This window comes from Monodelphis domestica, chromosome 5 (genome assembly GCF_027887165.1).
Source record: "Monodelphis domestica isolate mMonDom1 chromosome 5, mMonDom1.pri, whole genome shotgun sequence".
NCBI classification, from domain to species: Eukaryota; Metazoa; Chordata; class Mammalia; order Didelphimorphia; family Didelphidae; genus Monodelphis; species Monodelphis domestica.
In genome coordinates this window covers 26023719-26050221 of record NC_077231.1, presented here as the reverse complement: position 1 = coordinate 26050221, position 26503 = coordinate 26023719, and the positions used below count along the sequence as shown (strand labels likewise).

General features: G+C 44.9%; 1 protein-coding gene across 1 annotated transcript; it reads right to left on the bottom strand.

The window, feature by feature from the left end:
- Nucleotides 1–13151: 13151 nt before the first annotated feature.
- Nucleotides 13152–24528, bottom strand: LOC100011050 (retinol dehydrogenase 16). Its single transcript, XM_056797826.1, is given in 6 exon segments — nt 13152–13415; nt 13417–13556; nt 14595–14758; nt 15225–15483; nt 22763–23077; nt 24152–24528. Coding segments are annotated over 6 exon segments (981 nt in total). The 5' UTR covers nt 24162–24528; the 3' UTR covers nt 13152–13322.
- Between the last annotated feature and the right edge of the window lie 1975 nt (nt 24529–26503).

The window sequence follows — 26503 nt, the reverse complement described above, 5'->3', positions numbered from 1 at the left end:
AGAGCACAACTCCCAAATAAGCCTGATGTGAAAGATGACCGCAGCAAGTCTTTCTCTAGAGGTGGGTAGCGTTCCCTGCCATAAGTCTTTAGGATTATCCCAAGTCATTGCAGTGCAGAGAGTAGCCAAGTTTTCACAGATAATCATTGTGTGATATTGCTGTTGCTGTGTATAATCCTTTGATTGTTCTCCTGGTTCTGTTTATTTCACTCTGTATCAGTTCTCACAGATCTCTCCATCTTTTTCTGAATTCATCCTGCTTCTCATTTTTTAGAGCACAATAGTATTCCATCACCATCATAAACCACAATTTGTTTAGCCATTCCCCAATTGATAGACAACCCCTCAATTTCCAATTATTTGTCACAACAAAAAGAACAGCTAGAAATATTTCTGTACAAACAGGTCCTTTCCCCTTTTTTTTTATTATTTCTTTGGGATACAGACCCAGGAGTGGCATTACTGGATCAAAGGATATGCACAGGTTTATAGCCTTTTGGGCATAGTTCCAAATTGTCCTTCAGAATGGTTGGATTCATTCACAACTCCACCAATAATGAATTAGTGTCCCAATTTTGCCACATCCTCTCCAACATTTATTACTTTCCTTTACTGTCATATTGGCCAATCTGATACATGTGAGATAGTACCTCAGCATTGTTTTAATTTGTATTTCTCTAATCTATATATTGGTTCTCAGGCAAAAGAATGGTAAGGGCTAGGCAACTGGGATTAAGTGACTTGCCCAGGGTCACACAGCTAGGAAGTGTTTAATGCTAGATCTGAAACCAGGACCTCCTTCCTGTCTCTAGGTCTGGCTCTCAGTCCACTGAGCCACCTACCTGCCCCTCCCTTTCTTTGAATTCCAAGGTGGCTTTGGGGGAGATGTTTTCCTCCAAATCACAAGTCCATAGTATTCTGGACTCATAACTATCTCTCACACCTTCCCACACCTATTGCCAGGTTTTACACATTTTAACCTTTGTAACATCTCTTGTTTATCTATGCCCCTTTCTCTCTTTGGATACTATCCCCACTGTGGCACAGGGCTTCAGGACCTGACTCATGGACTAGCCTGCTGTTGGATCTGCCCAGGTCAAGTCCTCCTCTTCCAGTCTATCCTCCATTCAGCTGCCAAAGTGATCTTCCCAAAGGGAAAATTGAACTGTGTCACCTCCTACTCAAACTCCAGTGGCTCCTTATCACCACCAAGATCAAATAGAAAATCCTGTTTGGCATTCTAAGACCTTCATAATTTGCACCACCCCCTCACCTTTCCAGTCTTCTTAAACCTTACACCTAATACTTTGCATTACAATGACATTCTTGCTGATCCTCAAACAACACATTACCAGCCTGTGGACATTTCCCCTGACTGTGGAATGCTCTCCCTCCTCATCTCAGCCTTCAGGCTTTCCTGGCTTCCTTTATGACCCAGCTAAACTTCCCCCTTCTACAGGAAGTCTTCCTGATTCCCCTTCATGTTAACAGGCAGGGTCTTTGCTTGCTTGCTTATCTCTAACTTAACTCATGCTGCTTTGTTTATAGTTGTTTGCATGTCATCTGGCCCATTAGACTACCAGAGCAGCGGCAGTCTTTTGCCTTTTTTTTTTTTGCCAGGATACAAAGTACAGTAGGAACTTAACTTATTTATTCACTGACATTTCAGCTACTTTTTCTCCCCCGCCCCCAAACATTCAAAGACAATTTGGAGGGGCAGCAAGGAAGAGGCTCAGTGGATTGAAAATCAGGTCTAGAGATAGGAGGTTCTGTGTTCAAATTTGACCTCAGCTAGCTATGTGTGACCCTGGACAAGTCACTTAACCTCCATTGATGAGCCCCTCCTGCTCTTCTGTCTTGGAACTGATAATTAGTATTGATTCTAAGACTGAAGGTAAGGGAATTAAAAAAAAATTTTTTAAGTAATGATGTCCATGTTCAAAAGTGTTCATTCTCAGCCAGGCCAGAGAAAAGCCAGTTCTTCTAAATCTTTTCTAATTAGGAGAAAATCTCAACCTTAAAAAATGCAATCCCCTCAAGCTGCTTTGAAGGTAAACTGAATTCTGATGAAATCCACCTCAAAGCAAAGGCATAATATCAAGTTCTCCTAGCTGGGAGGGTTCAGGCCATCTCTAACCTCCTAGGAGTGAGGATGGGAGTATGTTAGGGGTGGACCCGAGTTGAGGTTTGACGTTAGGAAGAAATGGGATACCAAGTCACTGAAGAGTTAACAGAGGCTTTACTTTGCCTCACATAGTGAGAATATGTAATAAGGGCCCAATGGGATCTGGGCTCTGGATCTGCCCACTTCCCCCACCCGAGTCTCCATAGGAAAATGGATCTGGTCAACAAGGCTGGGTGTGATGACCCTAAAGGCCTTCAGAAATCCATCAATGACTTCATGTGGATGGGACTTTTTTTGTTTTTGTTTTTTAAAATATATTTTATTTGATCATTTCCAAGCATTATTCGTTAAAGACATGGATCATTTTCTTTTCCTCCCCCCCACCCCCCATAGCCGACGCGTAAGTCCACTGGGCATTAGATGTTTTCTTGATTTGAACCCATTGCTTTGTTGATAGTATTTGCATTAGAGTGTTCATTTAGAGTCTCTCCTCTGTCATGTCCCCTCAACCTCTGTATTCAGGCAGTTGCTTTTTCTCGGTGTTTCCACTCCCATAGTTTATCCTTTGCTTATGAATAGTGTTTTTTTCTCCTGGATCCCTGCAAGTTGTTCAGGGACATTACACCGCCCCTAATGTAGAAGTCCATTACGTTCGATTATACCACAGTGTATCAGTCTCTGTGTACAATGTTCTCCTGGTTCTGCTCCTCTCGCTCTGCATCACTTCCTGGAGGTTGTTCCAGTCTCCATGGAATTCCTCCACTTTAGTATTCCTTTTAGCACAATAGTATTCCATCACCAACATATACCACAGTTTGTTCAGCCATTCCCCAATTGGTGGGCATCCCCTCGTTTTCCAGTTTTGGGCCACCACAAAGAGCGCAGCTATGAATATTCTTGTACAAGTCTTTCTCCCCATTATTTCTTTGGGGTACAGACCCAGCAGTGCTATGGCTGGGTCAAAGGGTAGATATTCTTTTGTCGCCCTTTGTGCATAGTTCCAAATTGCCCTCCAGAATGGTTGGATCAGTTCACAGCTCCACCAGCAATGAATTAATGTCCCTACTTGGATGGGACTTTTTAATGCTCAAGAAGAGAGTTAGGGATTGTGAGAATTAAAATTAATATACAATAACTCAGGTATTATATTTATAAGATCTATTAAAATAAAAGCTAGAGTTAAAAGGAGCTAACTAACTCAAGCCACAATCTGGAGGAAAAAGAGCTAGAGGGAGCAGTTTGAGAAAACTTATAACCAATCACATAACCACACAAATGTGAGGACGCAGGGAAAGGGATGCTGGGAGATACAGAAGGAATTCTGGGGAACATAGTCCTGGGGTTCAAGATTTTCCAACTATACAGACAGGATCGATATGGTCCGAAGATAGCTTTGCTGATTTTTAGGGAAAACTAATCCCTAGACAGGTTAGGGAAACCCTGGTCCTATCACAGGGGACTTCAGAATAAGCAACCACCATTACTAAAGCATCTCCCCAAGTGTGAAGGCCAATCCAGGCTCACCTTCTCCCACACGGTTCACTTGATTGAGTTTATTATCTTTCAATCCTACAAGACAACCGTCAACTGTTAACAGAAAACTTTACTCTGGCCAGTTCCTTGAAAGCTTCTGTTTGACATTGGAATGAAATGAAACTCTTCAGTCAATAGTTAACAAAAGATTTACTTGGCTCTAGCAAAAGGATCAGGCTAGACAACAAAGAGAGGCATTAAGGATGTCTCAAGGTGCTTCAGCCAAGGGAAACTAGCTCATCTGAGCTGCCCAAAGTGGTGCCAAGCATCTGAGAGGGTATGGAGAACTACTCTTGGTTGTTTCATACTCGTGAGCTAAGAGAGTGATGAAGATAAAAGGTAAAGAAAGATAACAACGTATTGTAATGGAGGAGATGAGTGGAAGGAGGGAGGAGAGAGAGGGGAAAGGAGGAGATGAGTGGAAGGAGGGAGGAGAGAGAGGGGAAAGGAGGAGATGAGTGGAAGGAGGGAGGGGAGAGAGGGGAAAGGAGGAGATGAGTGGAAGGAGGGAGGGGAGAGAGGGGAAAGGAGGAGATGAGTGGAAGGAAGGAGGAGAGAGAGGGGAAAGGAGGAGATGAGTGGAAGGAGGGAGGAGAGAGAGGGGAAAGGAGGAGATGAGTGGAAGGAGGGAGGGGAGAGAGGGGAAAGGAGGCTGAAGGGATTGGGTTTTCTCCTCTATTACTTATAGGGAGAGGTAAGTCAGCTCCTGTCTCCTTGAAAACTCCACAGGGCTGTTATTTGGAAGATGGAGGACTGGAGACTGGAGAGGGGTTCGATCAATGAGGGGGCACTGTGTCCCTCTCAGAGAAGTTACAGTCCCTGAGGACAGAACTGTCCCTGTGAGACAAGATGACTCCTTGTAAATTCCCACCTCCCAAAGGGGCATCAACTGCCAGCCCCCAGGGGTCTGGATATAACCAACTGCCAAGGAAAGAGTGATGGCTTCCTTGGTCAGAGATATTGAGTCTCAGGGGCTGAAATCAACCCCCTCCTTGTGAGAACCTAATCTTCTTGCTTGATCCCCAAGACAAACCCCAAACCCAAAGTCTAAATATTCCCAAATGGTTTATTGAAGTTATTTGGGGTAGGCGATAGCAAAGGTGTGAGGGGGGAAAAGGAAAGTGGGTGAAGGGGAGCCCTAAAAGTTACCCCCCCTCCAGCATATTGGCTTTTCAAAGTCTGGAGGCCAGAGGCTGTCCTGACCTCTCCTCTTGCCAACTGCTTCTTAATCTTATTTTTAAAGTTAACTAAGTCTTGTGGTATAGCTTGAGGAAAAAAGAAAGGGAAAGAGAGACCCAAAGGGGAGAATCTAGTTGGCTCCATCCAGAAAGAGTCTAAATTCTTTTTGAGAAGAATTGAAGCTGTCCTGGCAGAGTCTCAGTGGAGGTATTTTGGGGGGTCCCAGAAGGAAGACGGATCTCAGTTGGATGGGCTCTTGGCTCCCAATCCCAGAAGACCACCTTCCCTCTTCACCTCTCAGACTGGAAGTAACTCCTCCTGTCTGTTGGCTTCCAAGTTCCAGCCAGTTCTCAGAATTCACAGCATTCTCTTCCCTTCTCTTGCTGCCTCTCCAGCCCATATGTCAATCAGGCTGGCATCTCTCTTCCTTACCTTACAGTAGATCCAACTAAGTCTTTTTTAAAAACCCTGACCTTCTGCCTTAGAATCAATACTGTGTATCAGTTCCAAGGCAGAAGAGTGGAACGGGCTAGGCAATGGGGGTTAAGTGACTTGCCCAGGGTCACTCAGCTAGGAAGTACCTAGGCCTGACTCTCAATTCACCGAGCCACCCAACTGCCCTCCATCCAATTAAGATGGTCTCAATATCTTTTAATGACCTAACTTTCATGGCCCAAGAATTTGGATATTACTTCCGCCACAATGTGCTAAGTAATTTAGATAGTAATTACCATTTTGCCATACCCATTTAACTTCCAAAAAATTTCTTTACTGATTTAGAAAAAAACCATAACAAAGTTCATTTGGAAGAACAAAGGATCAAGGATATCCAGGGAAATAATGAAAAAAAACTCAAAGGAAGGGGGCCTTGCAGTCCCAGATCTCAAACTATATTACAAAGCAGCAGTCATCAAAAGAATTTGGTACTGGCTAAGAGACAGAAAGGAGGATCAGTGGAATAGACTTGGGGCAAATGACCTCAGCATGACAGTATATGATAAACCCAAAGATCTCAGCTCTTGGGACAAAAATCCAGTATTTGATAAAAACTGCTGGGAAAATTGAAAGACAGTGTGGGAGAGATTAGGTTTGGATCAACACCTCACACCCTACACCAAGATAAACTCAGAATGGATGAATGACTTGAACATAAAGAAGGAAACTATAAGTAAATTAGGCAAACACAGAATAGTATACATGTCAGACCTTTGGGAAGGGAAAGATTTCAAAACCAAGCAAGACTTAGAAAGAGTCACAAAATGTAAAATAAATAGTTTTGACTATATCAAATTAAAAAGCTTTTGTACAAACAAAACCAATGTAACTAAAATCAGAAGGAAAGCAACAAATTGGGAAACAATCTTAATAAAAACCTCTGACAAAGGTTTAATTACTCAAATTTACAAAGAGCTAAATCAATTGTACAAAAAATCAAGCCATTCTCCAATTGATAAATGGGCAAGGGACATGGATAGGCAGTTTTCAGATAAAGAAATCAAAACTGTTAATATGCACATGAAAAAGTGTTCTAAATCTCTTATAATCAGAGAGATGCAAATAAAAACAACTCTGAGGTATCACCTCACACCTTGCAGATTGGCTAACACAACAGCAGAGAGGTGAATGCTGTAGTGAATGCTGGAGGGGATGTGGCAAAGTAGGGACATTAATTCATTGTTGGTGGAGTTGTGAATTGATCCAACCATTCTGGAGGGCAATTTGGAACTATGCACAAAGGGCGATAAAAGACTGCCTGCCCTTTGATCCAGCCATAGCACTGCTGGGTTTGTACCCCAAAGAGATAATAAGGAAAAAAACTTGTACAAGAATATTCATAGCTGTGCTCTTTGTGGTGGCCAAAAATTGGAAAATGAGGGGATGCCCTTCAATTGGGGAATGGCTGAGCAAATTGTGGTATATGTTGGTGATGGAATACTATTGTGCTGAAAGGAATAATAAAGTAGAGGAATTCCATGGAGACTGGAACGACCTCCAGGAAGTGATGCAGAGCGAGAGGAGCAGAACCAGGAGAACATTGTACACAGAGACTGATACACTGTGGTACAATCGAACGTAATGGACTTCTCCATTAGTGTCAATGCAGTGTCCCTGAACAATCTGCAGGGATCTAAAAAACACTATCCACAAGCAGAGGACAAACTGTGGGAGTAAAAACACCGATGAAAAGCAACTGCTTGACTACAGGGGTTGAGGGGACATATCTGAGGAGAGACTCTAAATGAACACTCTAATGCAAATACCAACAACATGGAAATGGGTTCGAATCAAGAACACATGTGATACCCAGTGGAATCGTGCTTCGGCTATGGGGGGGGGTGGAGGAAAAGAAAATTATCTTTGTCTCCAATGAATAATGTTTTGAAATGACCAAATAAAATATTGTTTAAAAAAAGTAATTACCAATTTGTTTTATTGGTTCAACCCGGTAATGAACAACTAACTGATGCCCTTCTAATCTTTTGTCTACTTCCATCAAGATTGCTTGTAGTTGTATTAATTCTCAAGAGTATCTTGGTAAATGGACTTCTAGATATTTTATTTTATTATAATTTTTAAAGTCATCCATTTTTCAAAAATCTGCTGGGCTGTTGGTAATATAGAGAGAGGCTGATGGCTTTGTGAACTGATCTTGTTATTCTGGAATTTGTCCATTATTTTCATTAATTTTGGTTGGACAGTTATGGTTCTTTATATAAATTATGACATTATCTGCAAAAATCTTATACTTTGGTTTTCTCTTTGCCCATGCCCATTTGTTCAAATTCTTTGTCTAATAGCTAACATTTTCAGAACAACATCCAATAATAGTGGTGATAATGGGCATTCCTCCTACTCCTGAATTTTTTCTAAACCCTTATCTTCCATTTAAAAACCAACACTAAATATTGGTTCCGAGGCAGAAGAGTGGTAAGGGCTAAGCAACTGGGGTTAAGGGACTTGCCCAGGGTCACACAGCTAAGAAGTATTTGAGGCCAGATTTGAACCCAGGATCTCCTATCTCTAGGCCTGGCTCTCAATTACCGAGCCACTGAACTAACCTCTTTAAATCTTGAATTTTTAAAAAAGATTGATTCTCTTCATCTTGCCCTGGATGAAAGTACAAGGACTACTCCAGGGATATTTCCACGACTGATGAACTCAAGTGCCATTCTTTAGGCAGGCTGGTTTCCTTCCCAAACACACACACACACACATATTCCTGGGGGGCTCCCCTTAGAGATGCTGAATTTAGCGTGGCCACAGATTGGTTTAGTCCATTGCAGCTCAGAACTCCTGAGCTCGTCGCGTCCATAACTGGGAGGATAGATATGGGCTGCCACACCTGAGTGTTTTTTAGCAGTTCTGTCAGTAGATGTGTTCAGCACCTAAATATTCTATGGGATATGGGCACTGAAGCTCTATGTAGCTCTGTATACATGCTATAATAGGTGTTAAAATTATTATAATTTTATATTATATACTTATATCATATTATATAATATGTTAAAATATATATACATTATATATTAAAATATAGATCTATTTATATATGCATGTTCTCTTTAATCTTATATAGTGCATATGTGTGTACATAGCTACAGATGGAAGACCTCGACACAATCTGGCTCTTGGGTACTGGGAAGGAGTGCCTTGCCTAACCTATCTCTGATACCTTTGACCCTGCTCCTCAGAGCTGTTCTGCATAAGGACGTCACTTTCCTTGGCCTCGTGTGCAGAATGCTGGCCCACCTCCAAACCCAGACTCCCCTGGCACCTTCTTAGAGGAATGGAGAGTTGGGGACTCAGCTGGGCTCTGCCCTGCTGCCACCTCTCCTCCTCCTCCTTTTTTTTTTGTTGTTGTTTGTTTCTTGAAAAAAGTCCAAGGGTTTGGGTTGGTTAAAGTCAAGGTGGCACAAGAAAATAACAGATGGAAAGAAAGAAAGAAAGAAAGAAAGAAAGAAAGAAAGAAAGAAAGAAAGAAAGAAAGAAAGAAAGAAAGAAAGAAAGAAAGAAAGAAAGAAAGAAAGAAAGAAAGAAAGAAAGAAAGAAAGAAAGAAAGAAAGAAAGAAAGAAAGAAAGAAAGAAAGAAAGAAAGAAAGAAAGAAAGAAAGAAAGAAAGAAAGAAAGAAAGGAAGAAAGGAAGAAAGAAAGGAAGAAAGGAAGGAAGAAAGGAAGAAAGGAAGGAAGGAAGGAAGGAAGGAAGAAAGGAAGGAAGGAAGAAAGGAAGGAAGGAAGAAAGGAAGGAAGGAAGGAAGAAAGGAAGAAAGGAAGAAAGGAAGAAAGGAAGGAAGGAAGGAAGAAAGGAAGAAAGGAAGAAAGGAAGAAAGAAAGAAGGCAGATTCTCTTTCCCTTTTAGATCTCTTGGGATAGAGACTCCAAAAATTCCCTCCCATTCCTAAGGAGTGTGTCCTCACCCTTCCAAATAAGTTCCTTCTTGATGCTGATTCTCCCTCTTTTCTGCTCTCATTCCTTTGCAGATTCCTGCACTCAATAATATTTCAGAGTAAGGTTGGCCACTTTATGGCACACTCCCCAAACGGCAAAGCAGCCCCTGGGCATGTGTGGATGGAAGGGTCTTCTCCTAATCCCCTCTTCTACTTCAGGGCAGGTTTTCTGCATGAAGACTTTCTGACTTGGAAGGCTGTGGCTCTACTAAAGGAGTGATCCCTGTCCCCCAGCCTTTTCCTTCCTGTTGACTTTGTGGTGTAAGAAGGACTTTCTGTGCTGTGGAAGACAGAAGGAACGCCCTTCTTCCCAACCAGGTTACCAGCTATAAAGGACGCAGCCTTCTAGGTAAGTCTCCTGGCAGGGCCTTCTGTCTTTAGTGCAGTATTTTGTAAGATCTCAAAAGGCGGCTGACATCTTTCCTGGGGGTGTGAACAGCTGGGTATCAGGGTCTGGCACCATCATGGTGGCAACAGAGGCAGAAGCAGAACAAGATGTGGGTCAGCCTTAGGGGGAAAACCTGCCCATTGGGAGACAAACCCCTTGAAAGAAGAGTTCATGGGTCTCCGGGAGCTCAGAGAGGCATCGGTACTCCTGAAGGCCAACAGGAAGGAGAGGGGCTGGGCTAGGGATTCCCTCTGGAGTGTCTACACAGAGTTCTTACTCAGCAGCCCATCAGAAATGTCCTCTCGGAAGGCATGGAGTAGTCACCCACAGATGTCTCTGCTTGATCCCAAGCTGGGCGAAGGGCCCCTCTATCATGCACCCACAAGGGGAGGTTATTCAATGCTTTTTTTTTAAACCCTTCTCTTCTTTTTTAGAATCCATACTAAGTATTGGTTCCAAGGCAGAAGAAGGGATTAAGTGACTTGCCCAGAATCACACAACTAAGAAGTGTCTGAGGTCAAATTTGAACCCAAGACTGCCCATCACTCTAATGCATTTAAGTGACATGCCTCCCCCACCCCCATCTCTTTAAATGTTTTGAGAGGCAGGCTACTTCTTCTTACTCCTGGCATCCTCCCTCTCCTACGAATACCTCCTTCCTTGAGACCCCTCAGTCTTTGGCCCCATCTTGTTTAAGGACAGCTGGCATAGGAGAAGGAATGTTAGATGTAGATAGTCAGAGGAGACCTGCCTCTGATACGTTCCTAGCCATGTGACCCAAAGCAAATCATTGACTATCGCTGGGGGTCAATTCCCTCATTTGCAAATAGGACTAATATGATAATATTTACTCGGATGGGATATATGAGACTAGGCATAGTTCTGAGATTTCATGGAAGTGCAGGTGGCTTTTAGCCGGATTTTATTTAAAATGTGGTTTAATTTTTGCTCTTTTAAAGTTTGAGAAAGATATTTTATTTTACCAGTTACATGCAACAACAACTTTCCACATAAGGTGTCTGACGTTATACGGTCCAAACTGTCTCCCTCCCAGAGAAGGCAGGCAATGGGATTTCAGCAATACACATACCACCATTCGAAGCATATTTCCGTAGTGTCTATTTTTGCAAGAGAAGAATTGTATAAAATAATCGTATGAAGAAAAATCATATACCCCCCCCAATAAAACCCAAATAAACTAAAATAAAAACATATTTGAGTTGGATTTTAAAGGAAGCCAGAAGGCAGACTTGAGAAGAGACAGCAGTCTAGGCCTTCACAGCCAGTAAAAATGCCCAAAGTCAACAGATGGAGTATCTTGTTCAAGACCAGTGTCACTGGTTTAAAGAGCATGTTGAGGAGGTGGCTCAGTGGCTCAGTGGACAGAAAGCCTAGCCCTCACCCCTCTTCTAAGACAGAAGGTAAGAGTTTATTTTTTAAAAGAGTATACCAAGAGGAATAGTAGGAAGATGGAGAGGATGTTAGTTAGGAAGGGCTTCGAATGTCCAATAGAGGATTTTGTATTTGATCCTAGAAGATGTAGAAAGCCACTGGAGTTGAATAAATTGGGGGAGCAACAAGGCCAAGAATGAGAAGTGCCAAGGTTAAAAGAGAAAGTAGGGAGAAAGAGGGACGGCCGTCATAAGGAGGAATCCTTTCAGGCGTGTCCCATCTTGCCATGGTATTATAATTGATGGCTATTTCCCAGGCCAAGAAATATGGCAGCTCAGTGAGACTCAGACCTTCTGACTGACATCAGGTGGGATCGCAGTACCTCAAGGAGACCACCCAGAACATGAGATGTGCCTTTCATGGAGAGGTAGGATCCCTGGGAGCTCTGGCACTGGGATGAAGCAAATGTGGCAATAGGAGCACCCCTATTCTTGTCCCTCCTTTGAGAGTGGTTCTGTTATACAGCCATTCAATGAGAGATGACCTAAATGCTGAGAGTCAGAATGGGAATCATGGGAAGGGGTTTGACATGGTAATTGTGGTTATGTATCATTGATTTCATGCCATAATTTGATTTTGTAAAAAACTCTTCCTTCACTTCCTAGCTGTGTGACCCTGGGCAAGTCACTTGACCCCCATTGCCTACCCTTACCACTCTTCTGCCTTGGAGCCAATACACAGTATTGACTCCAAGATGGAAGGTAAGGGTTTAAAAAAAAAACAAAACTCTTCCTTTTTGGTTTTGGCAACAACTCTAAGATAGACCAATGAGGTTTAGGGAAACAGGGTTAAGTAACTGACTGGTTCCCATGGCTAGGAAGTGTCTGAGGCCAGATTTGAACCCAGGTCCTCCCGACTCCAAGCCTGGCACTCTCTCCACTGTGCCACCTCACTGCTCCTTTGAGATGTTTTTGCCGTCCCAGTACTTCTTTACTATATTATAAGTAAGTTGTTTGTGCTTCATTAGGATATGTGGTCAAAGGATAAATTCTGGCTAATCTAAAAGAGAACACTGACCCAGAGAAGTAGGGCAGCTTTGCAAGTTACTAGTGGAATCTGTTAAATCTTTTACAAAGAAAAGCCAAGGTGGCAAGCACACCGTTGGCCGTACTCTTTTCTGTATTGTGCTATGTATGATGTGGGAAAGCCCATCTGATTTGGTGTTTAAGTTTAAACTTTTTTAAAAGTCTCAAAAGAAAACTGTGTCAAGGAAGTTTTGGCCCGTCCCCCCAGCTTCACCTGTCTATCAAACACGGTTGGGCCAGGTTTGGGGCTTCTTAGGGGGGCAATCAAGAGAACTGGGGGAGAAGGACGGAGAGAGCAGAGCAGGCAGGTGAGGGGAAAGAGGAAAGAGGCTGGCAGGCTGGGGATCCCGCCGGCCGGCCGGTGACTTGGGAATGACTGTCTACCCTTCTTAATGAACTTTATAAAATGCCTATCTGGGTAGAAATATTATGTTCAGTTCTTAGAGAATGAAGGAGGATATTCAGGGGGCGGGGTTCAGGGCAGCAGCAGCAGCAGCAGGAGTTTGGAATCCCCAAAGGGGGCTGTTTTGGAGCCCATTTCAGGTAAGGGCTGGAGCAGAGCTTCGCGTGCTTCTGCTGAAATTAAAAGGCAGGAGGATCGATGGCGATCTCACTGGGGAAGGGCCAGCGGAGGCAGGCAGGCAGGCAGGCAGGCGTCCATTCCGGGTAGGTCATCCCACCGTGCAGGGCCAGACTCTCTGGGGGTGCCCCCTCTGGGGACATCTGGCTGCTCTCTCCGCTGGGATCCACCTAGCGGTGGATCACCATTCTTCCTGCCCGAGCCTTTGTTACGCCTCTGAGCTTCTCCAGGGTGCTGCCTGGGCCAGAGTTGGGCCTGGAGTCAGGGATCCAGTCTCAGATACTTGTTCGCTGTGCGGCCCTGGGGAAGTCACTTCCCTTCCCTTTCTTCGTCTGTAGCCCGGCGATAATCATAGACCCTCCCTCCTGGGTGGCTGGGAGGACCAAGGAGACAATGCTTAGAGAGTGCTTTGCGAGCCTTAGAGTTGAATAAATGCCTTTTTATTTGTTTATTCCCGAGAGCAGAAGCCAGGTCACCCGCATCTTCCCATTCCCCCCAGGGCCTAGAACACGAGGGGCGCCCCGCAAAGGCGGCCCCAGGGGTGTTCTCGCGGGACCTCAGTCCCCTACGGTATAAAGAGCTTTCCCTGCGGGCCTCAGCGGGTGGGGGAAGGCTTGGGGTAATTCCACATGATAAGGAAGTCGGCGAGGGCGGTGGGCAAATACGACAAGGGGAAAATACGACAAGGGGAGGTAGAACAGCTTGGCGTCCCAGCCCGCCGAGTACCGGCTGCGCGGATGGCGAGAGGTCAAGGCGTGCTGCATGCAGTTGGTCACCAGGGACAGGTCTTCTTTGCACAGAGCCTGCATGTCCACCGTAGAACGCATGTCTGTGGGGTTGGGGCAACCCAAGGGGGAGGGTTAAGCCTGCGTGGGCCGCGCCACCCCCGCCCTCTCCTCAGAAGGACCTTTGGATGACGTCACCAAACTCTATTTTTGTCCGGATTGGCGGCCGCCCTCAAGGCCCCCCGATTGGCCCAGGCTCAGAAGCGACCCCTCCCCCCCCCCCCCCCCCCCCCCCCCCCCCCCCCCCGTCCCCTGGACCATTCTCCCACAAGGCCGCACTTTCAGCCCCAGGAGAAAGGAAGCAGCTTAGGTAGTCAGTCTATAATAAGCGCCAGCACCAGTTCTAGACCCAGGGAAGGCCGGTGGCAGCGTGGGCCCAGGCTCAGGCAGGCAGACGTTGACCTGCCGGGGCACCTGGACCGCTGTTTGCCTCCCCGCACCGTGACGCGGCCCGTCCCAGGACTAAGTCTGAAGTGCTCAGAGGAGTGCCTAGCGCCTGGGAAGGGGGGCAGAAACAGGGTGGCAGGCTGGCGGACTCCTCGTCAAAGATGCTGGAGTGCTTGGCTAGGCCCTTCCCCAGCATCTTTCACCTCCGGAGAGGCTGGGGCAAAGGGGGGCAGCGACTGGCTCAGAAGTGTCTGAGGCCAGACTGGAACTCTGGAAGAAGAGTGTTCCTGCCTCCAGGCCTGGCACTCCACCATTGGGCTGCCCGGCTTTATAAATGCGATATACAGAGGTAATGACAACTAAATACACAAAGGGCAGCCGTCACCTACTGCCTTCTGTGACCTTCTAGGGCTATGGGGAGGGCCAAATATTTAGAGAAACAAGCAAAGAAACAAACTCTTAGCACAGAGCTGGTAAACAGTAGGCACTCTATAAATGCTTATTCCCCTCTCCGCTCCCCTTAGCAAAGCGCCTGGCACAGGGCACTGACTGATGAGGGCAGCCCTACTTGGTATATAGAAGTCGGGAGTCCTGTGTTCTAATCCTGACTCTGTTCACCACTAGTGGTGTGTCTGCCAGTCTCTGGCTCCCTTCCGCACCCCCTCACCCCTAGACCCTGGGAAGGGCAGACTCACAGGCATCAAAAAACTTCTGGCCGTAGTGCTGCCTGACTTCAGGGTCCAGTTGCTCCCACAAGGACTGGAAGTTCTCCTTGAAAAGCTCCAAGTTGGTGATGTTGGTCTTGAAGAAGCCAGGCTCAATCATGGCGATCCTCACCCCAGAGTGGTAGAGTTCCCGCCTGTGGAGACGAGGGCCCAGAAGGAGAAGCTGGGAGCTGGGGAGTCCCTGCGCTGCACAGCGCAGGTGCGTTCGCCCCTCGCTCCTCGCCACACTCCTCAGAGGGAGTGTGAAGGGCAGGGGAGCCTGGGCAAATCCCAACTTCTCAGAGCCTCAGCTGTCCCATCTGCAAAATGGGCACAATAATCCCGGTAGTGCCCATCTTCCAGGACTGCTGTTGGGAAAGCCCTTAGAAAATGTCAAAGCGATCTATAGACATGATGATTCGAGTGGCCGCTGTGACTTTTATGAAGATGGGCAGGAAAAGGGCGCCGAGCCTCCAGGAGCGTGGGGGCTGGAGTCACGGGGATGGAAGGGATTCAGGAAGCGGGTAAGTGCAGGCTGGCCAACACCGGCCTGGGACGCAGTCGAGAAGATTCTTCCCGATTGCTTCAAGTGGGGGAAGTGCCCGAGGGGGACCCCATTACCTGAGACTGTCAGAGAAAGCTTCTACGCCATACTTAGAAATGCAGTAGCCGCCTCCAAAGAGAGACAAGCGGCCCATGATGCTGGATACATTGACGATCCTGCCCTTGGCCTTCCTCACCAAGGACAGCAGACTCAGCGTCACCTCGATCAGCCCGATCAGGTTCACATTTATCACTCGCAGGAAGTCTTCTTTGGTCAGCCAGTCGTTGGGGGCAGTGGGCATGGAGATGCCAGCATTATTGACGAGGCCCCAGAGCCCTATGGAGATGGGGAAACGCTTGGCATGGTTCGAATTCAGTTCTGTTCCCGACTACATGCAAATGACATATTTATATTTACCCACCTCCCACCCCCCGTATTCTGTGGTCTGTTTCACACATAATCTATATTGATACCCTCCATATGACTCTGGATACTCCTCTTTATTCTATAGTCATCACGGGCGGGCTTCTTCCCTTCTAGAAGCCTACATTCTAGCTGGGAAAGGCGGGACCGAAGGGAACCCTGCCATTTTTCAGAGAAGGAACCGGAAACCTGGGTACCTATAGAGATTTGGCTGGGGTCGCATCACTGCTTCATTAGCGCCCTCAAATATGCTTCCACAGAAGGTAGTTCTGAGGCAGGTGTGCGAGAGCAGGCATGGGCTAGACTCCGAAGTACTGTGGAAATTCTGGCCAAAGACAAGCTCCAGAATGGGGAGGGGCTGAACAAAGAAGACCCCCTGGAGGAGGTGAGTCCAAGAGGTCAGAGTTCATTTGTCAGAGAAACAGACTGGGACAGCCAGAGTGACCAGAGCAATAAGGGCAATGCATTCTGGGTAGGGCTGAGGGAAAACACTGACCTCAGGGCGGGAGACCTCTAAAACGTGTGAGTTTAGTAAGAGGGACTTCCTGGGACTGGTGAGGGAATTCGTTTTATGTATAAACCTGGTTTTAAACTTCCTGGGATGCTGCGAGTCTAGGCTGATCAGGCCCTCCTAAACTTATCTTTGGGTTATTTTTCAATCATGTCAGATTGCCCCCATCTTTATGACTCCATCTGGGTTCTTTTTTTTTTTTTTTTGCAAAGATACTAGAGTGATTTGCCATTTCCTTCTCCGTCATTTTACAAGTGAGGAAACTGAGGCAGACAGGAAGTGTCTGAGGCTAGGTCTGAACTCAGGAAGATGAGTTTTCCTGAATCCAGGCTGCCCAACTTTATCATACTTTTATGACCAAAATAGTGCCTGAGAAGAAGTGATGAAGGACACCTTCCTCCTTTCTGTAGAGAGGTGGTCTGCTATGGACATTGAATGTTGCACCTGGTTGCTAGGCCAATTCCTTTGGCTTATCTTTTTTGTTTTGTTATTACATATATATATATATATATATATATATATATATATGGAGGGCTCTGTAGTTGGGGAACAATATTAGGAAATGACTAGCATAAAAAAGGATTTCAAAAAAACTTTTCAATTTTAATAAAACTAGCAGTAATGCCCAATTATTTCATTAAAAAGGGTTTGGCAGCCTCCTCTCTTCCACCCCACAGGATTCTTTAGATAAGAGGACAGAAAGAGAGGTCGCATGAGAGAGGATGGAGAGTGCTTGACTCAGAAGTCAGGTGATGTGTTCTAATCCCACCTTAGGTAAATCTTTATGTCTCTTGGCTTCTTTTTCCTCATCTGAAAAATAAAGAGTTAGAACTCTCTAATCTTCATCCTCTTCAGACTACTTTCTTTTATTTTTTATTAAAAAAATTTTTTTTAAACTCTTACCTTCTGTCTTAGAACCAATACTGTACAGGCAATGGGGGTTAAATGACTTGCCCAGGGTCACACAGCTGGAAGTGAACCATCTCTGGGCCTGGCTCTCAAACCACTGAACCAGCCATATGCCCCTCTTTAGACTACTTTCAAACATCTACAAGTGTCTTCCATCCTTTAAAAAAAAATCAACACATAGCTCCCCTCCACACACACATACCTTGGCTAGACTATCTCAGGCTATCAGCCTCTGTCTCTCCTAGAAAAAGTTGTCCATCCTCATGGACTCCACTTCCTCTGCTCTCAATCACTTTCTACCCTTTGGAGTTTATCATTCAACTGAAATTTCTCTCTCCAAGGCTACCATCAATCTCTAAGTGCCAAGCCTGATGGTCATCTCTCAGCCCTCATCTTGCTGGCTTCTCTGCATGGCCTGACACTGCTGCCCAAACACCAGTGACTCTTCCTAGGGTGCCCTTGTTGCCTCGGTCTCCTTTGAGGACTCATCAGCCAGATCATTCTGCCCGATCGTGACTGTCCCCCAAGGCTCTGTCTTGGGCTTCCCTCCCCTCTTTTCTTTTTCTTTCTCTCTCCTGTCTTCCTCTTTGCAAAACTGCAAACAAAAGCAGTAAGAAACAAAGCTTTCTCCAGCCTTAACTGCTTGCCAGACTTACCTGAATACTGTCGTGCTGGAAGAAAGGATGAACCAGATTAGACTTCCTCCTTTCTTCCACTGCCTTACTAGGTTATGGCTCATTCCAGCCTTTCCCAATTGATGGCTGTGCTGCTGATCACAATTCATTGCTGCCTTGAAAAGTGCTGCTCACTCTTTTTGTGAGTTCTGAATTGGTTTTGCTTAGCACTGACCCCTCTCTTAATCTACCCCCACCTCCCCTTCTCCCTTTGTTTCCTCACAGAATGAAATGCATTTCTGTACCCCAACTCTGTGCATGTGTGTGCTCTTCCCTTCCTGGCTAGATGAATTAAGGTTTAAGGGTTACCTGCTCCCTCCTTGACTTCTCCTTTTCTGCCCCATTCTAGTAGATGATTTCCCCTAAACTTCCATTCTGTTCCTCCTCACCCCAATCATGTATTGCTCTTGGCCGCTCTGTCAATTCTTCTTAGAAGATCATTAAAACATAACAGAGCCACTCCCAAGCCTTTGGTCTACTTGGACTCCCTCTCTGACCCTGATGCTGATAAGGCCAAAGGTATTCTTTTTTTCTTTTCTTTTTTTTAAACCCTTACCTTCCATCTTAGAATTAATATTGTGTGTTGGTTCTGAAAGCAGAAGAGTGGTAAGGGCTAGGCAATGGGGGTTAAGTGACTTGCCTAGGGTCACACAGCTAGGAAATGTCTGAGGTCAGATTTGAACCCAGGACTTCTCAATCTAATGAGCCACCTCATTGCCTCCTCAAAGGCATTCTTTAAGGATTAAATGACTATTAGTTGAAATAGAATATTAAACTATATAACTTTTTAAATTCTATCATGAAATCATCCTTGTTAAATGTTATTTCAAATTAGCTTGTGTTAGAAACATATCCAAAGGCATGAGGGGAGACTATGGATCAATTTGGATCTCTTTTTCTCCCCGTCTTTCTCTTTCTCACAAATACATACACATAAACACACACACATTAAATTTAGAATAGCAATGAATTAATTTTATTTCTGCAGCCTTGGGCCTAAACTCAGAGTAGAGCATTAATATTTTTTCTTTGACAAATTAGATGTTTTAGATGCATCTCAATCTGATTATGTCCAAAACAAAACTCATTATCCTTTCCCTCAGATCTGCCTCTTCTGAACTTTCCCCTATTTCTGGCAAAGGCACCCCAGTGTTCTAGTCCTTGGAATAACTTCCTTATTATCTTGAACTCCTCATCCTCCCTCATTCCATATATGCAACTAGTTACCAAACCTTGCCCTTTCTATCTCTATATTTCTTGCCTTCAAGCCCTTCTCTCTCTCTCTCTCTCTCTCTCTCTCTCTCTCTCACTTTATCCCAGTGATGGTGAACCTCTTAGAGACTGAGTGCCCAAACTACAACTCTCACACCACATGTGATCCCCCACCTTACCCCAGCCAGGGGGGCAGATGATGTGAGAAATGTCCTCAGGTGCAAATGGAGAGGGGGAAGGGAGCAGCCCTCTTTGGCATGCACATAGGATCGCCAACACAGCTATCCCATTACCACCTTAATGAGGTCCTCATGTCACCTCTACCATTGCAATGGTGTTCTCAATGGTACCTTTGCCTCGGCTCTCCTCACTCTAGTCCACAAATACTCAGGGTACAAAAATAGAAGTCTATACAAACAAGGACACCTCACTCTTGTCTGAACTGATCAAAGAGAGGAAGAATACACAAACACTCACAGATTTGGGTATAGAAACACACTTCACTCAATAGGGAAATAAGAGGGAAAGGGAGAATTAAAAGGACGATAGGTTAAGGGAGAGAGAAGTCCTAAGCATTAATGAATTAAAAAGTATATTTAGAGCAGCTCTTTTTCTGAGACAGAAAAGAATCTAAAGTCATGTCCACTAATTGGGTAATAATTGAGTAACAAGTTATAGTGCATAAATGTGATGCAATAGTGTTACAGAAACCATTTCCGGTTTCAGACAAACCTCAAAAGAACTGGTGCACCGTGAAATGAGCAGAATGAGTAGAAAAATCTGTAACAGTGACAATATTCTAGAGGAAAATAGCTTTGAAAGACTTAGGAACTCAGATCAGTAGAATGACAAATCACAATTCCAGAGGACTAATGGTGAAACACAATAGACAAGTGAAGGGTACAGAGTGTAGAATGAAAAGTGTGTGTGTGTGTATTTTTTTTTCATTCCCAATTAGAGGTAGAGTCAGGTGGGAGAGAGAGAATATTTTTACTAATGAAAAAATTAAATTAAAAAAAGGAATGTAAACTCTTCAAAAGTAGGGATCATCTCATTTGTATTTATAGCCTCAATGCCTAGCACAGTACCCACACACTGCAGGCACTTAATAAATGTTTGATGATTGACTCATCTATACTTCTGTGAAATCCTGGCTCTACAATTTATTATTTAGGTAACTGTGGGGAGTTCACCTCTTTGGGTCTCAGATTTTTACTCGTAAACGAAGGGGTTAGAATATCAAAGATTCTTAATTTATCTTCTGCTAGTCTGGTGAAAACTCTAGACCCCCCCTTTAACTGCAGCAAACAAAATACAATGATATTGACATAGTTATCAAAACTTTTTTAAAACCCTAAGATCATAGAGTCTGGGTTAATAACCCCTTAGATTCTTTCTGACTCTAAATCTTTTTTTCCCCATTATTTCCATGGAAATGTCCTGCCCACTCATGGAATCTCTTGGTCTCTTTATTTCCTAAGAATTAGAAAGTCCTTCCAGAGGTCTGACCACCACCTGCAACTGACCTCTCAAATGAAGATTTCTAGAAAAGCCCTTAGCCCTGAAGGCCTGACTTTCCACCCTCCTTCAGCAAATTCTGGCCTTTGTAAGGTCACCTCCTCAGCCCTGATCAAGGCGGCTTCCCTTCAAACAGAGAATGATCTACAAAGGCTGAAGCTCTCTCGCTCTTCTTTCTATTCTCTGGCCTTCCCTTTCCTGCCTCTTTTAGCCTTTAACCTTTTCAAGTCAGGTAGCACAGTAGGCTGTCCATCCTGTGTACAAAACCCTGTCTGAGGACTCTAGAGGCAGAGATAAAAAAGGACAGCAGAGAAGACTCTGGCCCAGGACAGTGACAAGACATTCAGTGACTGAGGGAAAAGGAATTAGAGGTAAATGGGGAGGCTAAGGGTGGGGCTGGTTCTTGAGGTTTCTGGAAGAGTTAGTCATGCCCAGCCTCTCCACAGGAATGTGTTTCCTACTACTGTCCAAACTCTTCTTAAAGGCCTAGCAGGTGACACTACTTACCCATCTATGGCTTCTACGTCTCCCCCTCACACACACACCCCTTCCAGGTTTCCCCTGTGCCACTTAAGCCAGTCTCCTCACCATTCCTAAAACACATCTTTGCCCATTTCCATTTCCAAACCTTTGGCCAGGCTATTTTGCATCTTGAACTCCTCTGGAATGAGGATCATGGAATGGGCTTCATGTCACCCACCTCCAGAACCTTTACCAGAGTCAGGAAGATCTGGGGTCCTACCTTGGAGCAGCTGGGGGGCTTTGGGTGGCTATTCTAGGTCTCAACTTCTTCATCTGTTAAACAGCCAGAACCATACTTGCCATCATCACCAGACTCTATGTACGCCATCCACATCGAGTTCATGCATGTGAAAGCCCATTGGAAACCATAAAGTCCTCTATTAATGCAGGTTGTTGGGAGACATTTAAAGGCATACAGTAGTTCTGTCTGAATTGGCTGAAAAGAAGGTGGCTGCGGGCAGAAGCTCATTTTAAAAAAATCTAATATTAGATACAGAAGAGACAGTTTCCTGGGGGCAGAGGGATGGTTGAAGAAAGGAACTACCTAGGATTAGTCAGACAAGGGATCCTTGAGGGAAATCTACCTTTGGGTAGATTTGTTGGCTTTTTTGTCTCTCTCATTAGAGTGTGAGTTTTTAAGGGCAGGGGCTATTCTCTTTGTATCCCCTGCCCCAAGAGTGTAGTACAGTGCCTGGCACATAGTAGGAGCTAAATGAATGCTGATTGACTGACTGACTAGAAGAGGCATGGAGCATAATCCGGAAAGAAAAGGCTAGCATGACCCCAGCTCTCAGGAAGCTCACTGTTTATGGGTGGAATCAGAGGCTCACTTGTGACAGCAGAAGAATTTTCTGTAGGAGGGAAGGGAAGTGTCAAAAAGGACAAACCATCAGTGTAAGTGCCAGCTTCTAAGCATTAGTTTCAAAGGAGAAACAAGTTCATGCTAGGCACTGAGACAAGATCTAACATTTCTACCGACTCAGGAGCTGGCTTAGTTGTGGCACTCTCATACTGATATGTGACCAGGTTTTCTGTTTTTTGACTTGTTACCACTGCCCAAAGTCAGGAGTCACTTGAATTTTCTATACTTTCCAATTTTAGAAGTGAATAAATGATACCATAAAACGTAGAACATGACTGAAATTGTCCTAGTTTTCTCTTAGATAAAATTCCTGCTTTCCTCTGCTCCCACTTCGAGTTCAGAAACATCCTCTCTGATCTGGAAGAAGTCTCCTTTAATCTTTCCTTCCTCAAAGCAATAATGCAATCATGCTAATTCTCTGCTTAAAAATCTCCAATGGCTTCCCATTACCGACAGAATGCATATAAACTGCTGATCATGGCATTCAATCTCTTACACAACACTTTCGCTCACACTGCTACCTCAGTTGCTCAACTTAATAGCTCCCCTTGACAACTCAGAGTCCCCATGTTCATCCTACTATTTCCATTCACCTGCTCAACTCATACCACCACTCTCCCACTCCATACTTGAAATGGACTCCCTCCTTCCCCATGTCTATCTGTTGAAATGCCTCCTTCCTTCAAGGGTGACCTTTTCCATGCATGCAGCTTTATTAGACTAGCCTCACTAAAAGTGATTGCGACCTCTTGCAATTTCCTGTAGAGATTTGGATTGCTCTCCTTTGAGCTTATCTCACTGTCCTTTGTATTATAGATTATTTGAGCACATGTAATCTCCCTTTTAGACTATAAAAACTCATTAAAAGTAAAAACAGCGTCTTAAGTTTACCTGGGACAGTACTTTGCACACAGAAAGCACTTTATAAATGTCAAATTGAATTTCTCTCCAGAAACAAATTTAATGAAGAAATCTGGATTATACCTTTATTTCCCACTCGTTCCTTCACCCACTGGGCAGCAGCGGTGATGCTCTCAGTCTTGGTTACATCCAGGATCACTGTTTCTACCCTCTCTGAAGTCGCCCGCCTCAGCCGCTGTGCCCCTTCCTCCGACAAACAGGCCGCCAGCACCCTCAGGCCTCGAAGGTCCAGCTGCTTGGCCAGCAGGTTCCCAAATCCAGAGTCACAGCCAGTAATGAAGACATATTTGTCCCCAAGGTTACTCACCACCTGTCTCTCCCGGAGCCAGCGAAAGAGAAAGTAGAGACCAACGAGGACAGCCAGATAGAGCCACATATCTATAAGAGACAGAGGTAGAACAGGCTAATTGGTCAGGGTCAGTGAAGGAGTCTGCCATCTGTCATTTCCAGTGGTTTTGGTTGTTGTCCTCAGCATGAGACACTAATGTTTCTCCACATTCAGAAGCCGGCGTGGTAGGCATTATCATACCACTAATCTGATTTTCTGTTCTTTGCCTTCCAAGGTCTGCCCAAAGATTGTTCTTTAAATTCTACCTGCACTCCACCCTTCCCTCTGCCCACACACAGCAATCTCAGTTGACTAAAATCATTATGAAAAAAGAGTTGCCCCAGATGCACATCTCCCTGAAAACTTTTTCCCATCACATAACCTAACCAAAGGCCTGGCTACCGCTGTTTTCCCTGGTTCCTGGCAGTCAGTAGGACTCTCTGCAAGTTGTCCCTTTGTAGGGTGACTGCCTGGCTTCAGGCTGGCATCCCTGCTGCCCTCCTCTTCCTTCCTTCCTTCCTTCCTTCCTTCCTTCTCTTCTTCAACTTCCTGGTTTTTGAGCCTCAGCCTTCCTTGCTGTAGAACCCCTATCCTTCTCAACATCACAGTGGTCTTGATTCCTTCTTTGATAAATTGGAGAAGAGAAAAAACAAAAAACAAAAACAGAGCAGCTTTTCTGTAGAAATCTCTTTACTGGTAGTTTGGACATTTCTTCAGCAGAGGACCTGGGATTTCCCAGCTTTACATCCCAGCACTCCTCACAGAAACTGAATTTTCAGTAGCAAGGAATAAATATCCATTATTCAGCAAAAACTATAAAGATGAATTGACTGCCCTTCACCCTCTGGGCATCGTCCCCCTCTCCATCTTCTGCTAGGTTGGCAAAAGAGTGCCAACTTAAAACAGAGGACCTGCCTTCAAATGCCAACCAGCCTTGATCTTCCCCTATATCAGGTCCTTTCCCCCTTATGCATACAATCAATCATTGTTGTTCAGTCACTCAGCTGAGACAGACTCTTCGTATCTAACCTCGTACCACTCCAGGCCCTTCTGCCCTTCACTATCTCTCAAAATCTAGCCAAGCTCAAGCTCATGTTTCCATGGCTCTTCTCTGGCCACCTCACCCTGGGCCATACCCTTCTTCTTGTGCTTTCAATCTTTCCCAACTTCGGGGCCTTTTCCAGCGAGTCCTCTCTTCTCAGGATGTGGCCAGGGCATTTGAGTATTTTTCCTTCCACTGAGTAGTCTGAATTAACTTCTTTAAATATTGACTGTTCTGGCTGCCCGAGAGATCGATTCTGCGTGTTCAGTCTTACTTATTGGCCAGCCGTCCCGGCCATACATTGCTACTGGAAAAACCATAGCTTGGACTGCGTAGGCCTTTGTCAACAAGGCTTGTGCGCTCTCCAGGGTTGCCACCGCTTCCTTTCCAGGGAAAGGAAAGCCTCTTTTAACTTCATGGCTGCAGTGGTCGTGGCAGGGATTTATGAGCCCAGATCTAGGGTCCTTCCTCACTCTCGATCTCGACCCCGCCATTCCCCATTTCTCAATAATTCAGTGCCCCGAAACTCTCCCTAGTACCTAGTATCAGCTCTCCTCTCTCAGTCCAATCAAAACTTCTGGTGGGGGGCGGAGAGGGCAGACGGACGGAGGAGGGAAGTTTCCCTGGGCTCGGAGGACAACAATTTTGCAGCCATTAAAGTGCTCTATGAACGTCCCAGGGGCGCTGTTATTCCTCCTACTCGTTTTCTCGTCTCTTACATTTGTTGGAATTCAGTCATTATTAAATATTGCTGACCAAAGAGGGGCGTAGTACTGAATAAGAATGGGTAAAAGGAGGAGAGCGGCGCCCCTCATTCTTTCCTCCCCGGGCTGCAGCAGAAGCAGCGGCATTGGTCGAATTCCAGGGAGAGCCGGGGAGAGTGATTCTACTTTGGAAGGCCTCCGCTTGGGCTGGCAGCTCGAAGAACTCTCCCCGCTAAAGCTGGAAGGAGCGAAAGGCTGAGGGTGACAGGACGGAAAGTCCTTTTGTTTGATCCCTCCGCTCCTCCACCCTCCTCGGGCTAGAGAATGATTGGAGAAGATGGCGAGAGAAGCGACGGACTCATTTCATTCCTGTCAGCCCCAGGAAGAAGCATTACCTGCCTTAAAGTGGCCCGCCGCTAGGTCTGGGTCTGCAGAGGAGCTTGAATTTCGGATGCTCCCTCCCTCCGAGGGTAATTTCCTGCCCTCTGCCCCTTGAAGTTTGAGGAGAGGAGTGGGGGGAAAGGGACTCGGGACTTATCCGAAGAGAAGACGGATCAAAGGTCTGTTTGTGTGTGGGAGTGAATTTTGCAATGCTGTTATGCCCGGTCCTACCGGCAATCGCGGAGGGCTAAAGGAAGGCACCTTGGGGTTGCAGGAGCTTATCTTTTTTTAAGGGAAACATTTTGCATCTATATTTTCCAATTACATGTAGTAATCGTTACAAATTACTATTCATTTTGACAGTCTTTACAAATGTCGACTTCCAAATTCCCGCCCGCCCGCCCCCTTTCCCGCCCACTGAGAAGACCAGAAATACGTATCAATTGTCCGTGTGAAAGCGGGCAAAACACAGTTCCACTTTAGTTATTGTTTTTAAAGCAAGAAAAAGAAAGAAAGAAAACTCGACTCTCGTTTGCACGTAGAGTTCATCAGTTGTCTCCCCGGAGGTGGACACCGTGTTTTCATCAGGAGTCCTTTGCAATTGTCTGGGATCTTTGGGCCGAACGGAGTAGCCAGGCCTTTCACATTGTGCACAAAGACCTCCCGTTGGTCTTACTTCACTTTGCATCAATTCATAGAAATCTTGTCATTTCTTATAGCCTAATAGTACTCCGTCACAATAATACGCCACAGAGTGGAAACGCAGAAGAGAAACAACTGCTTGATCACATGGTCGATGGGGATATGACTGGGGATGGAGACTAAACAATCACCCGAGTGCAAATATTAATAATATGGAAATTGGTTCTGATCAAGGACACATGTAAAATCCAACTGCACGTTGGCTACGGGAGAGGGTGGGAGGAGGAGAGGGAAAGAACATGAATCATGTAACCATGGAAAAATATTCCAAATTAATTAACTAAATAAAATTAAATTAAAAAAACAATCATTTCCAAATTATTCTCCAGAATGGTTGGACTTTACTACTCTACCAAAAATTCAATAGTGTTATCTATTTCCCCCTCATCCCCCTCCAGTATTTATTTCTCCTAGACATGAAGTGGTACCTCAGAAATATTTTAATTTACATTTCTCTAATCAAAAGTGATTTAGAGTATTTTTCATATTCTTCTTCTGAAAACTGCCTGTTTATATATATGTATATATATATATATATGTATATATATATATATATATATCCTTTGACCATTTCTCAATTGGGAATGGATCTTATTTTTAGGAATTTGACTCAATTTTATAATAAAGTGCATGCACCATTTCATCTA